This window comes from Diadema antillarum, unplaced genomic scaffold, assembly GCF_040938485.1.
Source record: "Diadema antillarum isolate AM-2024a unplaced genomic scaffold, OU_Dant_1.0 scf00000016, whole genome shotgun sequence".
Lineage (NCBI taxonomy): Eukaryota > Metazoa > Echinodermata > Echinoidea > Diadematoida > Diadematidae > Diadema > Diadema antillarum.
Window position 1 is genome coordinate 515,966 of NW_027270905.1, and position 14,662 is coordinate 530,627.

General features: G+C 41.4%; 1 protein-coding gene across 1 annotated transcript in view; it reads right to left on the reverse strand.

Moving 5' to 3' along the window:
• Positions 1-264: 264 nt before the first annotated feature.
• Positions 265-14,662, reverse strand: part of LOC139725132 (transcriptional activator GLI3-like) — a 114,997-nt gene continuing 100,599 nt past the window's right edge. The window contains exons 9-14 of the mRNA XM_071636221.1: positions 10,571-10,849; positions 6,356-6,505; positions 4,964-5,128; positions 4,153-4,428; positions 3,264-3,693; positions 265-2,222 (exon numbers count right to left, since the gene is read on the reverse strand). Of these exons, the coding sequence (XP_071492322.1) occupies positions 598-2,222; positions 3,264-3,693; positions 4,153-4,428; positions 4,964-5,128; positions 6,356-6,505; positions 10,571-10,849 (2,925 nt within the window). The 3' untranslated portion in view covers positions 265-597. The remainder of the gene's footprint in view (positions 2,223-3,263; positions 3,694-4,152; positions 4,429-4,963; positions 5,129-6,355; positions 6,506-10,570; positions 10,850-14,662) is intronic.

Sequence of the window (14,662 nt, forward strand, 5' to 3'; positions counted from 1 at the left end):
AGTTGGCAATGGCTTTCATACAGTAATCCTAGTTCTTATGCAATTCATGGGGAAATTTGATAAAAATTCATATCAAATTCTACTATAACAGTATGTCACTACAGGAACTAAAGATGCACAGTGCCACACACTAAACTATACACAACACAGAAATGGATATCAATTTCTCTCACATTTTTAGCACACATGAGATACCTCAACCATACCCCCCCCCCCCCATACACACACACACAGCGATCACACGAAATTTCACAGTTACGCATATTTAGCAATATCTTGGGAATTCCTTTGTGCCTGATGTGATCTATACATCAATGTATGCAATCACTGTTTAAAAACCACAAGACACGCAGACTACACGAATTGGCACAAAATGCTACCCGAATTACCACCACTCTAAGCCATTCAGCTATTCCTAAGACTTTATCCTTCCTATGCACTGACAATTACGACATCTACCCTGCACGCACTAGGGTGCAAAACAGCTCCACAAGACTTCAGCACAGCATCTCTTCATACCGAGCATTCCCATGCTGAGAGGTCGGACTGTCCAAGCACCTTTGACCTTTGACATGGCCCGCCATGCTTTGCGTAGTGTTACATCATAGACAGGAAGCGATTTTCCTCTTCTAGCGAGGTCAGGATGGAGGACATGTCGCTGACCGCCATGTTGGCCATGGAAGGGTTGATGGCGGTGGAGCCATCTCCCGCGGACTGGGGGTAGCCTGCCACACCCTGTGAGTTGTAGGTCATCTTGGCGTCGCCTCCACTCTCTCCCTCCATGGTGTCAGGGACTATCTGCTGGACGTGGTCCAGTGCGTCGGAGTTCAGTGCAGCCAGCATGTTGGCCATGGGGTCGTTCTCACACTCCATGTTGCCCATGGCATGCTGGTGTGGCCTCTGGGAGGCAAGGGCACGCTGCGGCGGCGGCTGTGGCCGCTGCTGGTTGTACGGGTTGCTGACCACGTCCACGCTGCTGCTGACCTGGTTGCAACCGGGTGACATTTCCATGGCGGATGGCTGCTGCATGCTGCAGTTGACTTGTGGCTGCCGGTGGCCTGCAATGCCACGGCTATTCTCCTGCTTCATGTGGTGAGGGTAGCCTGGATGCTGCGAGTTGTACGGCTGGCGAGGCGGCGGTGGCTGTGGCTGATGTTGTTGGTGTTGTTGCTGCTGATGGCTATGATGAGAAGCCATGTTCATGTTGGTGTTGGGTATGTGGGCATTGTGTTGCATATAGCCACTTGGCATGTGGCTGCCACCTGGGTGGTGGCTGTAGCCGCCAGCATTGCCTCCCTCGCTCATCTGCGTCTGTCCATTCCATTGCATCTCCTGCTTGCACTGGTCGTCCAAGAACTGCACCATCTCATCGGGGAGCATGAACTCTTCGGGTCCACCGGTCCCACCCGTATCCATGCTCTCCTCTGGAATTGTCTGATGCTCAAACTGATTGTGTGGAATGTTCTGCCATGGCACCTCCCTGTTTCCTGCCATCTCCTGTTCGGGTATCGTCGGTGGAGGCTGGTTCATGTTGTGGAAGACTGGCTTGAAGCTCTTCATGTTCTCTGGGAGAGGGAGAGGCTGGGCGTTGTTGAACACATTGTACTTTCTGTTGCCCTGAGAGGGTTGGTTCAACCTCATGGGCTCACTGCCTCTCCTCACATCATTACCTTGCACCTCATGTGGTAAGGGAGTCCGTGGAGGGTGGGTAGGCATGCTTGCGACACCACTGAGCCTCCGATAACCGGGTGGTGGCATGGGAGAAGGTGTCATGCCGAATCGCTCGTCACTATTCTGTCGCATAATCGTCTGATCATAACGCGCCTGTAGATGCCTCTGCTGCTGCAGGGTCAGCCCCGGGAGTCCCGTCGGTCCGTTCAAGCTGCTTGCATCACTCGACCGGCGTGATGACCCGGCCGAGATGGGGTCATAGGGCGAGTTCACCCCCATGTGACCCGACCACTGAGATGCTCCGGATGTCCTGCGGGATGACAGGTACGAGCTGGTCTGGCTGGAACGGCGGCTGGAGAACTGGCTGCCCATGAAGAATGACGACGCCTCCGATGACCGGCCACTGAAGTAGGAGCTGACAGTGCTGTGATTGCTGCCACGTCTGTTGCCGAGGTTCTCCAGGCTTCCTGTCATAGACTGCGAACTGTCACAGCGCTCCTCCAGAATCAGCTTCTCAATGGTGCGATCCTTTGGTTTGAAATCAACTCCATCTGGATCAGAAATTGAATATAAAAAGAGTCATTACCCTCTGACAGAACATGATGTCATGCTTGTACTACTGGCAGGTAAAAGAGTAGTCAAAGTTTGCACAAGCAACATAAATGAGGCACATTGATGTGACAGACCTGAAGGACAAGTTAGGCAGAAAACTGTCTTGAATAAAATGGATGGCACTGATGACAGAAAAGTTGAAATTTGAGTGAAATCAGACAAATGTAGAGAAAGCCATGACAATCAGAATGTCATCTAATACAGTGTTTTCAATGACGAATGGGTATTTTTCCCCTGTAAGAGTCATCTAATTGTCATCTACTTTGATTCCTGCTCATTCCTTTTTTCCGACACGTTTGTTAACAGGTAGATCAGGGGGGCTTTTCATGAAGCGTTTTGTCAGATATTTCGTCTGACAAACTGTTAAAAGCTACTGAAATCCTTGCATCTGATTGGCTAAGAGCAAATTTGTCAGACAAATTTGCCGGACAAAATGCTTCATGAAATGCCCCCCATGAAGATGTGATCTTACATATTTCATTTGTACAGAGAGAGACAAATAGAAGAAAACTCATACCCCATATCTTCATCCCTATGCTTAATATCGGGGGGGGGGGGGGGGGGGGGGGGCGAACCTGAAGGTTCTCAGAAAATTGCCAAAGGAACAGGTTGCGGGCAACTTGAGGTCAAAGAAACCAATCTTTCTACCTTCAAACAAACAACAAAAAAAAAACCAAAACATAAAGATTTCATGTTTTCTGGCAAATGAGGCCTCTAACATTCAGCTTTGGATATTCCAAATATACTGGGCAAAAGAATCAAATTTCAAATCTTTTTTACCTCTGAGAAGAGAATTTTGATAATATGCTCTAACACTACCCATCTCAAAGTAGAGGATTACTGTAGGATTCTGACAACTTCCATATGTTGAAGTATCTGTACTATTGATCAAATGTGAAAGGTTCTAGGAATATTTTCTGAGCATTTGTTCTTCGATGCCCAGAGCTACCATCTGAGGTTGCAAAGTTGTTGGGGCTTACGATTGTTATTTGCCAAGGCAGGGAGCTGCGGCGCAATCTGAGGCAAGGCTGGCATCCCAGGCTTCATCTTCTGCACCATGCGATTAGGCGTGGGACCCACTCTGGCCTTGGTCTTAATGGCCTTCTCCATGAAGGGACTAGTGGTCCTCCCAGCAACCATGGGGGCCGTGGTCACAACCGTGCCTCCGCCCCTGCCTCCACGCCCTCCACCGCCCAGGTGGGCGCCGCCACCATCGCCGGACTCGCCAACGTTGGAGCTGATCTGGTCGTCCTGGATGAGTTTCTCGTCGTCGATGGCCGTCAAGTCGCCGATGCTCCCTCCGGCGGCGTTCATCTCCACGCCACTGTCGTTGTGCGGAGAGCAGCTGTAGTCCACGATAGGAGCGCTGAGATGGGCACTTGGGTGGCAGTCATGGTGGACGCCTTTTGTCTACCAAAGGCAGGGAAACAAAGCATGTTGTGGGTGATTACATTTGACATCAGCCATGCTTGGGGATAATCACGGGTATGTTACCATCAGCATTTGGTTGCAGAGGTCCTTGTATAATCTAAGTTACATAATGTTTGACAGCCACTCTTTATTTTCTGCTAAAAATACTGGCTCTAGACATCTGAATCCAAACTACATATTCACTGTTACTGTGGAGCTGCACTCTCCAAGACCTCAGCTTTTCAACTGAATCCAAAATATCCAATATGAGAAATCACAAGAAATCACTAAGTCATAAATTAAACCATACATAATTCCCTTCAAACATTTATCACTTATACATAAAGCATTATCCTGCCAACTCATTTATATTGCTATCAGGGAGTCCAACATATATCGCTTCAATGAAAAAGGGGCCAACCTGAAATGCGTTGTCATGAGAAAGCTGAAATCACTTACCCTGTTGTTATTGGTTGACTTGGATGAAATCTCCACAGCCTTGCTTGGGACTTTCTTCTCTCCGTCTGCAGGGCTTCTCTTGTCCAGCTCCTCCCCCTTCTTGTCCACCCTGTCCCCGGCCCCCGTACCGGGGCCTGGGGTGGGGTCCTTCTTGTCCCCGCGCTGCCGCTTTGTGACGTGGGCCTCGGGCCCGTGCACCGTCTTCACGTGCTTGCGCAGAGAGCTGGGGTCTGTGTAGCGTTTGGTGCAGCCGGGTATTTTACAAATGTATGGTTTCTGCAGGAAGAATAAATCATTCATACCAGTTGGTAAGAGTTGCATGGCAATATGGACTCAGGATGCACTTTCATGAAGTTCACAAGCACAAATACATTGTTCATACAACATAACGACAGATTTCAATTAGATGGTAAATATTGTCTTACAATTGTATTGAAGAATGCAAACAATTACTAATGCTTGTGAAAGAGGTTAACAGCTGTAGGCTAAGGTACAAAACTTTGATTTATTAATTTCAAGCCCATTCACAAATCCACAAAGTGATTGCATGATGGAAAGAAAAACAGCATTGAATAACCTCACTCTACTATCATGACCCTGGAAATCTGTTATGCAAGTTCATATACCTGTTTCAGATGGGTTTCATGTACCAATAGTGGGTAAAATCATTAGAAATGTAGGACTTATCTTGCAGTATCCATTTATCCACATGCACTTGATGCATTGTGGATGTTCAGCAAAGAAAGCAACTTTTACAAATGTCCACTTGAGTGATGAACTCCCCGTGCTGAGAATCTGAACTAGTACTCACCGCATTGGAGTGGGTCCGATTCTGATGCTTGGCCCTGTCGGAGGCGTTGGAGAAGGCCTTGGTACACCCCTGGAACTCACACACATAGGGCCGCTCACCCGTGTGAGACCGCAGGTGGGTCTTGAGGTTCTCCAGCCGGGAGTAGGCCTTGCTGCAGCCTTCAAACTGGGTTCCCAGGTCAAGGGTCAAAGGGCAGGTCAAGATGGATAGATGGGCACATTTCATCATTCGTGTCTTGAAAAGACCCTTTATTACGCACATGGTAGCAACTAACTGATCTAGCTGCATCAATTGCAGTACCATGCAAGCACAAATGTACCTCTTTCTATCGTAAGAAGTTGGTTGGCTATACTCCTTGTTGCATCTTTTTTCCTGCATAGTTATTACATTTTCATCTCATTTTATACAGGGAAGCTATCCTTGCTTTATTCACTCAAACAAATTGTGGGAACCACACCACTAAATCATAAATGGGAACAGTGATTTGCAAAGGATGATACGTCACATTAGTTTTTATCCAAAGAGCACGGCATGTCCTTTTTTAACCCTTCATGTGCCCAAGCAATTAGCTATAACTTGCCATGCTTTTTCATCAGCATTCACTTAAATCATCCAAACTGGACCAACAAATGTAGTTTTAAGTTAGCAAAGCCTACCCAGACGTAGCAATGTGTCTCAGTCCAACAGTAAGGCTATGGTGACACAATAGGGATAAGGGTAATCTCTGTAATCTTTGCCAATTAGTTTCTAGATATCTGTGCAGAGAAAGCACTACAGTGAGAACGTGTCAATCAGCAATCAAAGCACATTTAAAGGTCCAGTTTACCTTTGGGAGCAGTGATTTCAAAGAATTGCAAGATATTACATTTGATGCACATGTGTGTCTGTAGGTCTGTTGTATCTCAAAACATCCTACCATATAACATTTCCGCAATAAAGGCTAAAATATAAGGAGATACCAGTATTTTTCTTAATAAACCATAACTGCAGACGGTTTAGTCTGGAAACATTTTTATTATATCTATTGTTCACATTTTGTGTATTTAACAATACTTAACGTCGATCATACGGATTCAAATTTTTACAGTGGTTGTTTCTATCCCTAACTCACATTTTAGAACTATTTTAAAACACTATTGCTGGGTTTTTGTTTCATCTGCAAATGATAAATTATGCCTTTTAAGTGTTAAAGCTCCAATAAGTATCTTTGATGATACAACAGCATTAGGACTCTATGTTTTCTCTATATGTTTCTCTTCCAGAAGAATACACATTAAAACTTTGTATATCTTTCCTCTTTGAGATGGGTTTGGTGGGGGGGGGGGGGGGAGCAGACAGAAGGAGGAGGGCTATGATAGTGGGATGACATCATCACTGGTTTACACTACTCACGGTGCATTTGTGGGGCTTCTCGCCCGTGTGTCGCCGCATGTGTACCACCAGCATGTACTGGGCCTTGAACGGCTTCTCTTCCCGGATACAGTCCTGCCACCGACAAATGAACTCCTTCCGCTCGCTATGGATGTGGTCGTTGTTGATGTGCTGTGTAGGGAGGAGAAGGGGGCCAAGGAAGGGAAGGATAGTGGGGTAGAGAACATCGTTTATTTGTAATTGCAACAAAAAAGTTCACTGATTTCATCTCAGCAATGCGATTGGTTCAAGAGATGAATGCTTAAGACTGCAATGCATCACTGATTCCTAATCACACAGGGCACTGTGGCATAGTGGATAAGACTCTCCACTCCCGATCGGAGGACCCACGCTTGATTCCCGCCCAGTACTTACATCCTTGGACAAGATGTTTTTACCCACCATGTCCCTCTCGACCCAGGTGTATAAATGGGTACCTGGCAACGCGAGGGTAATAATAATGGCAGGGCCCTCTGGTAGAGCAGTGGCAACACTGAATAGGCTACCCTGGATAAACAAGATGATATTATCATTATTATCATTATCATTATCATTATTATTATTATTATTATTATTATTATTATTATTATTATTATTATTATTATTATATCATTATTATTATTATTATTATCATATCATTATCATTATTATCATCATCATCATTATTATCATTATTAGGTGATCCGAGTATCCTTCGGATCACCTTCTGTATCTGTACGGATTCTTTGTTGGTTCTTCTTCTTCTTTATTTCTGGACAAAAGTTGTGTATCTACTTACTCAGAAAGTTCTCAGAGTATTAATTTCAAACTCATACCATATATGTATCATGTCCCAAAGACGACAAATTTTATAAAATCATAGTGATCAGTCGGCCGTGACGTCACTATGACGTCATTATATGAAAACACATTCTCATTCATATCTCTTTAATGGAATGGAATTTTTCAATGAAATTTACGTCACATATAGTTCAAATGAAGCTGATTCTACTTATTTTCATTTCATTTCATTTCATTTCATTTATTTCCACTTTCATAATTGGTTTACAAACTTTGCATAAAAAAACAAACAGACAGACAAACAAACAAACAAAAATACATAGTGTCAAATATGATAGTGGCGGAATCATGAGAAGCACAAAGTAGGCTTATTGAAAATGATCCCTTAAGAAATATTGTGATGTAAATATATGTAATCATTTATAATGATTGGTTTGTAACTGAGTTGAAACAAACATGAATGCAAAATACGATAAGATTTACAACTTGAATCAATAAAAAAACGGATACGTGTAGATATGAAAGTAGAGAAGAAAAGTTTATGCTTTCCAAATTCATCTATACCCGTAAAACGAGCGCGTACGCGCGCGTCAAAATATCTGTATGCTCAAATCGAGCTCAAATTTTTTTTGCACACGTTTCAGACCATTTGGAACATTTTTTGAAAAATTGAAAAAATTGGACGGATGCGTACGCGCGCGCACATATACGCACGCACAGCTCATATGCAATAGAAATTTTTTTACACTTATCGGATGCCTGAAATGTCAAGGAATATTTCTATCAAGTTTCAAGTCAATCCGACTCAATATGACGTCATACGGGCCCGTCAAAGTTGAAATTCCGCGCGCGTGTCAATGGCGATATACAGTGCAACAATGCCAAAAAGACGCCAATTTTAAATCCGAATTTACTCGCCAGGATGGACGATGACCCCCATTTTCTTTACATATTTTGAAAGCAGAAGAGTTGTACATGTCATTCCATGGGTTGGCGATGCTGGAAAAATGATGAAAAGATATCAACTTTCTTAATAAAATAAAAAAAGTAAATTTTCGAAATGACATCATCAAATTTCAAGTTTACTCGAGCGTATCTCACTTATCCTTGGCCAATTTTCACCCAGATTTCAGTATGTTGTAGCTTATTTAATGGTCTATCAGTTTTAATCAATCAAATATTTCGGTGGATGAAGTCTTCACCCCGTAAAAATAGATTGAAGGTAACCTTGTCAAATTTGACCCATTTGCGAGTTATCTCTATAGGAGTGCAGTTTTTCTTGAAATGAAAATTAACATGACTGTCTTTATCGAGCACTATCTCACTTATCCTACTGTGAATTTCTCCCAGATTTTAATATGTGTTAGCTGAGACTTTGCGCTATCGGTAATGCGTCCTCCGTTTTTTTCATACGACGTCAAAATCATGTCGAAAAACTTCGCTTAAATTAAAGCTTAGCTTCGATGTATTTTCATATTTCTTTCTTTTTGCAAATTTCTTTGCAATAACACATGAAAGACATTCCCTAGTACCCCCATATTTTACACGTGTTTAGTTCATGTGACGTACATTATTTTAAAAGGTAACAACTACTTGATCGAACACCATCTTGGGTAGGTAAATTAGGGTCAAAGGTCATAAATGTATCATCCTGTATCTTGGTGAATACATGTCCTATCTTTCCAATATTTTGCACACACAAAGACCACGTTACCAGGATCATTTCACAAAATAACCAGTTTTTTCTCAGATGCCATCTTGGTTGTGCAAAGTGGGGTCAATGGTCAAATATACTTAATTCTGTATCTTCGTTATAGTGTATACGGAATATGGTACCAAAGATGGCAGACCTGACTCCCTTTTTTCTAAATTAGAATCCAAACATCACACGGCCAATGTCCATAAACACAGATGAAACCTTTACGGTCATGCCTATTGGGATCAGGACTCAAATCATTGATTTTCGAAAAGATCAGATCACCTAATTTGTCAGTGTTGACAAATTCCAAGTCTAGTTCTTATTATTATTGTTATTATTATTATCATTATTATCATTATTATCATCATTATTATTATTATCATTATCATTATTGTCTTATCATTATCATCATCATCATTATTATCATAATTTTTATTATTATTATTATAATCATTATTATTATTATCATCATCATAATTATTATTATCATTATCATTATTGGCATATAAAACACTAACAACATTCATTTTGACACATTTGACCAATATCGGAAAAATAAAAAGATTTTTCAAAAAATTCATTAATACACTCTAATTCTCAATCAATGAAAGGTTATCATTTTCAGGACTTTGTGTTTTGCCATTCACTACAAAGGAGGCATGTGCCTTTCATTGAATTCAAGTGAGAGGAACATAGTTGTGCTTTCACTGCATACATAATATAATAAAGGAACTCTGAGCAAGAGCCCCCATAAGAAAGAACTTCACCGGGCAGTACCCAGTCGACACATGTACACATGATATACTGACATTGGCTCACACAACTTTGTAATCATATGACAAAGTTTGTGCAAACTTTCAGTGGTTTTGTTCCTGTATAATGTGGCATTTACACCACAAATCTTATTCCTGGCGCTAACTACAAATTTTCCTGTATTTCCTTTGAATGAAAATGACAAACAAACATAGACGTGAATTGAGTGAGTGCAGTAATATCAGTAGAAAACATTGATGCAAGTTTGAGGAAAATAAGACCATCCATAGAAATGTTTTGAATTTTTGAAGTTTTTGGTGTAGTCAAAGTTGCATGAGACTATTAGAGATAATGACTGCACATACATGTATGTAAAATAAAGAGAATTCCACAAGATTCCATTTCTGAATGAAATGCACACAATCTCTCAGCTTCTTACTGACATATGGTGAGGGTAATATCATTCCCCTGCTTTCTGAAAGAATTAAGTCAAATGCTCTTTCATTATGCCAGACAAATGAAAATATACTGCATTTTCTTTACTGTAGAAGTGGATACTTTCGCGCGACTAATTTTTCGCGCTTGACCAGGTAAGAAGAGTCTCGCATGTTTTTATTTCCGCAGAATCAAGACATCACACACAGGAATGTATAGCAAGCAAAAATATCCGCGTGCTTATATTTTCGCGCTAGTTTCTGATTGTGCGAAAATTTCAACACCGTGAAAATTTCCACTTTTACAGTATTTCGTTTTCTATACATGACGTCACAAAGTGTTGCTCAGTCTTCTCATCCGACGATGGCTGCAGTGAAACTTGAACAATTCATAACTTTTAAAAAGTTTGTCCAATGTTCCTCAAACTTCACTGATGAGTTCTACTAATATTGCTGCATTCCCACAATTTAAATTTGAGTGTCATTCTTCTTGTAAGTGGAATCATACATATAGTCCTAAGAGAGTCACACCTGTACAAGCTGCTCCAGCGTGTCAAACTTCCTCCGACAGTCCAGCCACTCGCAGTCCGTTACCACGGGGATGTCCTCCTCACCCCCGTGGGCCCCATCCTCGTCCCTGTGGTCCACGGCGACCCGGGCGTGGCCGTGCCCAGCAACGGAGGGTGAGCCCTCCATCTGGGAGGTGGAGGAGACAGTGTTGGGGTCGTCCTGACCTTTGACCGGGTGGTGATCCAGGTCGGCACTGCTGCTGACGAGGTTGTTGTTGGGCTCTGAGTTGTGCTTGGTTACCTGGGAAATGGGAAGATGGATGCCAGAAGCAGAAAGTCAGGACATGCGTGTACAATGAGATATTGCTCACTGGATGCCTATTTGAAACTATTTCTGGTGTTAACACAATTGTGATGGGAGCATGAAATGCAAACAGAATGTTATGAACAGGAAACACATGTTTGAAAATGGTTCAAGGTTCTCTATGATAGGTTTGTGATTACGGCGGTAGTATCGAGAGCATTCAAACTGACCTACAGGGTGGATGGATAGTGTAGCACATTGCATTGTAGGTGCATAAAAATTGCACTACCTGGTGACTCATCGCAAGCACCCACAGTATACATTTTAAGAACTCCTGTATGAAATTTTGGTATCTCTTTTTGAGTATCCAAAATATCATATTATATTTGTGAATTTTGGGGATGTCACATCCATCAGGCAGACTAAATCAGAATCTAGCTGAAGAAAAAAAAAATGGTGAAAAATAGAAAGAAATGATCATTGACTCTTGGTTTTTCTTTTAAACTGTGTGAGAAATCTATGTGTACAGCTTCATGTTTGGAAAGTATCTGACCATTTTGGGCATCCAAAACTCCCCAAGATTCAGCTCCTAGATGAAAATACTCTTTCCAATAAATATAAAAAATGGTACAGTGGACTCCCATTATAACGAAGTCCTCAGGACCAGCAGTTTTCTTTCGTTACATCGAAATTTCATCATAACCGAACAAATAAACAAGAATACATAGAATGGATAACGTTGTGGCCCAAATTTTTACCTCGTTGTAACCGAATTTCGTTATAACCATGGTCATTATAACGAGAGTGCACTGTATCTATCACTTCCATTGACATCATTGCAAATGTTATAGCATTTCTGACTTCAGATACGTCTTGAAAGGATGTGTGTTTCTGCCAGAAATTTTACATCCAACTAGAAAGTGCTCAGTGTGATTAAAAAACAAGAAAAAAAAATAGCATGACAACTCAAAATTTGGATATTTGCCATTGGCTTCTTCCCTTTTGCTCATAATGTATCACAAGCTATCAGACAGTTATCAACAGGTAAACTCATATGTTACACACAAAACTATCAAACAGCCTCCATTTCCTTCAACAAAAATAATCATAACAATTCCTCTAGTTCATCTGTCTCAGTAACTAAGTTAATAAGGATTAATAAGTCAAGACAGGAAGTTTTCTAAACAACCGATTCTCATTTCCTGACTTTTCATAAGCCAACTTGCTTTACTCTGTCACCACATGACAAATATAAAGTTCATTTATTTCAGCATCTTACCAAGTCTCAACCACCTCAAGTCATGATCGATCACAGTTCAATTATATCCAACTTTCATTCATGAATGCTTTTCCTTAACACAAGCAAATCATACGTGTTGCAACATGAGAAAAACAATCAAGTATATTCAAAAAGATTCTTTTCTAATCATGCACATAAACTAACACACGCTGTTTCATGTTTACTTGAAGGTGTGTGATTTAAATGCAACAATATTTTGTCAGAACACAACCTCTTTTGAACTGAGTGCCCATTTCAGTTTCTCCTTCAGTGATTTCAGAAGTTGATAGAAATAAGTGACACTTACATATCAACTAAACAACTAGGCAGCTTTCATGGTTACCTTCTTTATCCAGATTACTTATAACATGTCTTCATGCCCATAGTCCCACGCATAGACTCTGAACGGCCAAACAGGGACACAAAGTGGCTGTTACCACGGCAGTCCAAGATTTGACCCTGTATTTATGCTTTTAAACAACAAAATATTAATTTCTCTACAATAAACATCACAGTGTTCACTGGTATTGCAGATTTAAAACAATTATGACTAATTACCTGGAGTCGAGACTTTCTACGCACACTGGGCGTGCTTTTATTCGCAAACGGTGGAGGAGCGTACGATTGCCACATACGGGTTATATCATCGCGAGTTCAAAGTGTTCACTAGTATCTCTATGCAAATCATGAAAGATACGTGGTCACAGTCGTGACCCCTATATCCGACACACTCATTAGGCAAAACCCACTCTGACTTGAAGAATTTCATTAGTAAGCTCCACCTTGAAGCGTTCTATTTACGCATTGAAAGGGTCTCTGCTGGCTTGCATTTCCACTCCCAAAATCCTTGGATTTGCAGGCCCATGACGCGGAGCGCCCATAAAACGCAGCTAAATGTCGAAACCGATTTTTGCGAGTCGCACTACAACTAAGGGAGAGGGGGGAAAGCGGAGCTTAGCGGAGGAAACGCATATCATGAATGTGGTTAGAAGCGTGTTCATTAACCCAACAAAAGCATTTAAACAACATGGGCCTGGAAGACAAGTGGGGAAATTAGGGAGCCAGAGGACACATTAACACCCTTTCTCTACCAATCCCTCCGACCACAATCTCATTTAGAGCCCCCAAAGGTCGAAAGCACTTTTCCCCCTGAAAATAGGAAAAACTAGTGGAATCCAAGATTTTAAAGGGATAATTTGCTTTGACTCCGATCTTGTTCACAGTTCCTAGTTACACGTTGTAGCTACAGTCACTTATGATGGTTTATACTGTACAAAAAAAGGAAAGTATTATCAATTCTCTATTTCATATCATGAGATGGAGGATAAGAGAATGAACTTAAGAGGAAATGCACTCTAATGTTAGACTTCATTGAATTCCTCATAACTATTACTTTGACATACCATTTAAGTCCCATACCTGTATTGGTGTCAGTAAGTTCACAACTACATTTTCACCTTATTAACTCAAACTTCATCTATTTCAGTGGTGACTGGGGGACAAGGTTCCATACACTACATTGTATATGTTTATTTCTCCCTGTAAATCAAAGAAAAAATCTGCATCTTCTTTTTATCGATGCATTCAAAACTGTGCACTATCTTAAATAGCAGAAAGCAGACTTGCACACAAAAATTCAAATTATGTCCCGACCCCCCCCTAAAAAAAAAAAATAAGAGGGAAGTCTAAGTATAACCATTAGATCAGTAAATGACACCTTGACGGATTTATATAATAGATGAAAGCCGAAAACTCTGGAGAATTCAGCTCTAATTGTTTTCAGACAGATATTACAGGTGTTTATAGTATCTGTAAGTAACATAACTTCACCTGTGATTCATGACCAACATACAATTTTTTTAAAAACATATAAATCCTAGTTTTATACCAAGATATAAACTCTCCCTTTAATGTCTTAAGCCATAGGAAAATTTCTTACCATGAGTAACCCCCCTCCCCATCTTGTTGTTGTTGTTGTTGATGATGATGCACAGCAGAATTAATGCTTCACAAGAAATTTGAACCGGCAAATGAGCCTGCTCAGCTCATTTTAAGAGTTCATGCCACCTGGGGCTACGGATAACTACTAAGTTTTCACAGCATGAACACATTCAGCCACTGTGAAATGAGTTTCCTGAGGCTTCAAGATGAGAATTACGTCTGATCTGTGAGCCCTGTGGGGACTGTGAAAAACCAAAAACAAATCAATTATTTCCCACCACAGCACCACACCACAGTACTGCTTCTGGATTTTTCATCTTTATTTGGTGATGGGGGGGGGGGGGGGGAAGCATTCAAGCTCAATTTTACTCTCCCCAATTGCCCGATTATGAGTTTGAGAGGTTAGAAGAAGTCAAACAGAGGTGTCTGAGCGATATCTTATGAGGCGCAAAGTCTGATTATGACTTTCACACTCCCTTGTTTGTTTTTTAGGGGGGAAAAAACTAATGTGCTCTTATAAACAGTTATTCTAAAATACAACTGCAATCTATCTTTCTTGGTCTGATAGCATGTCCCAGACTTTTGCACTG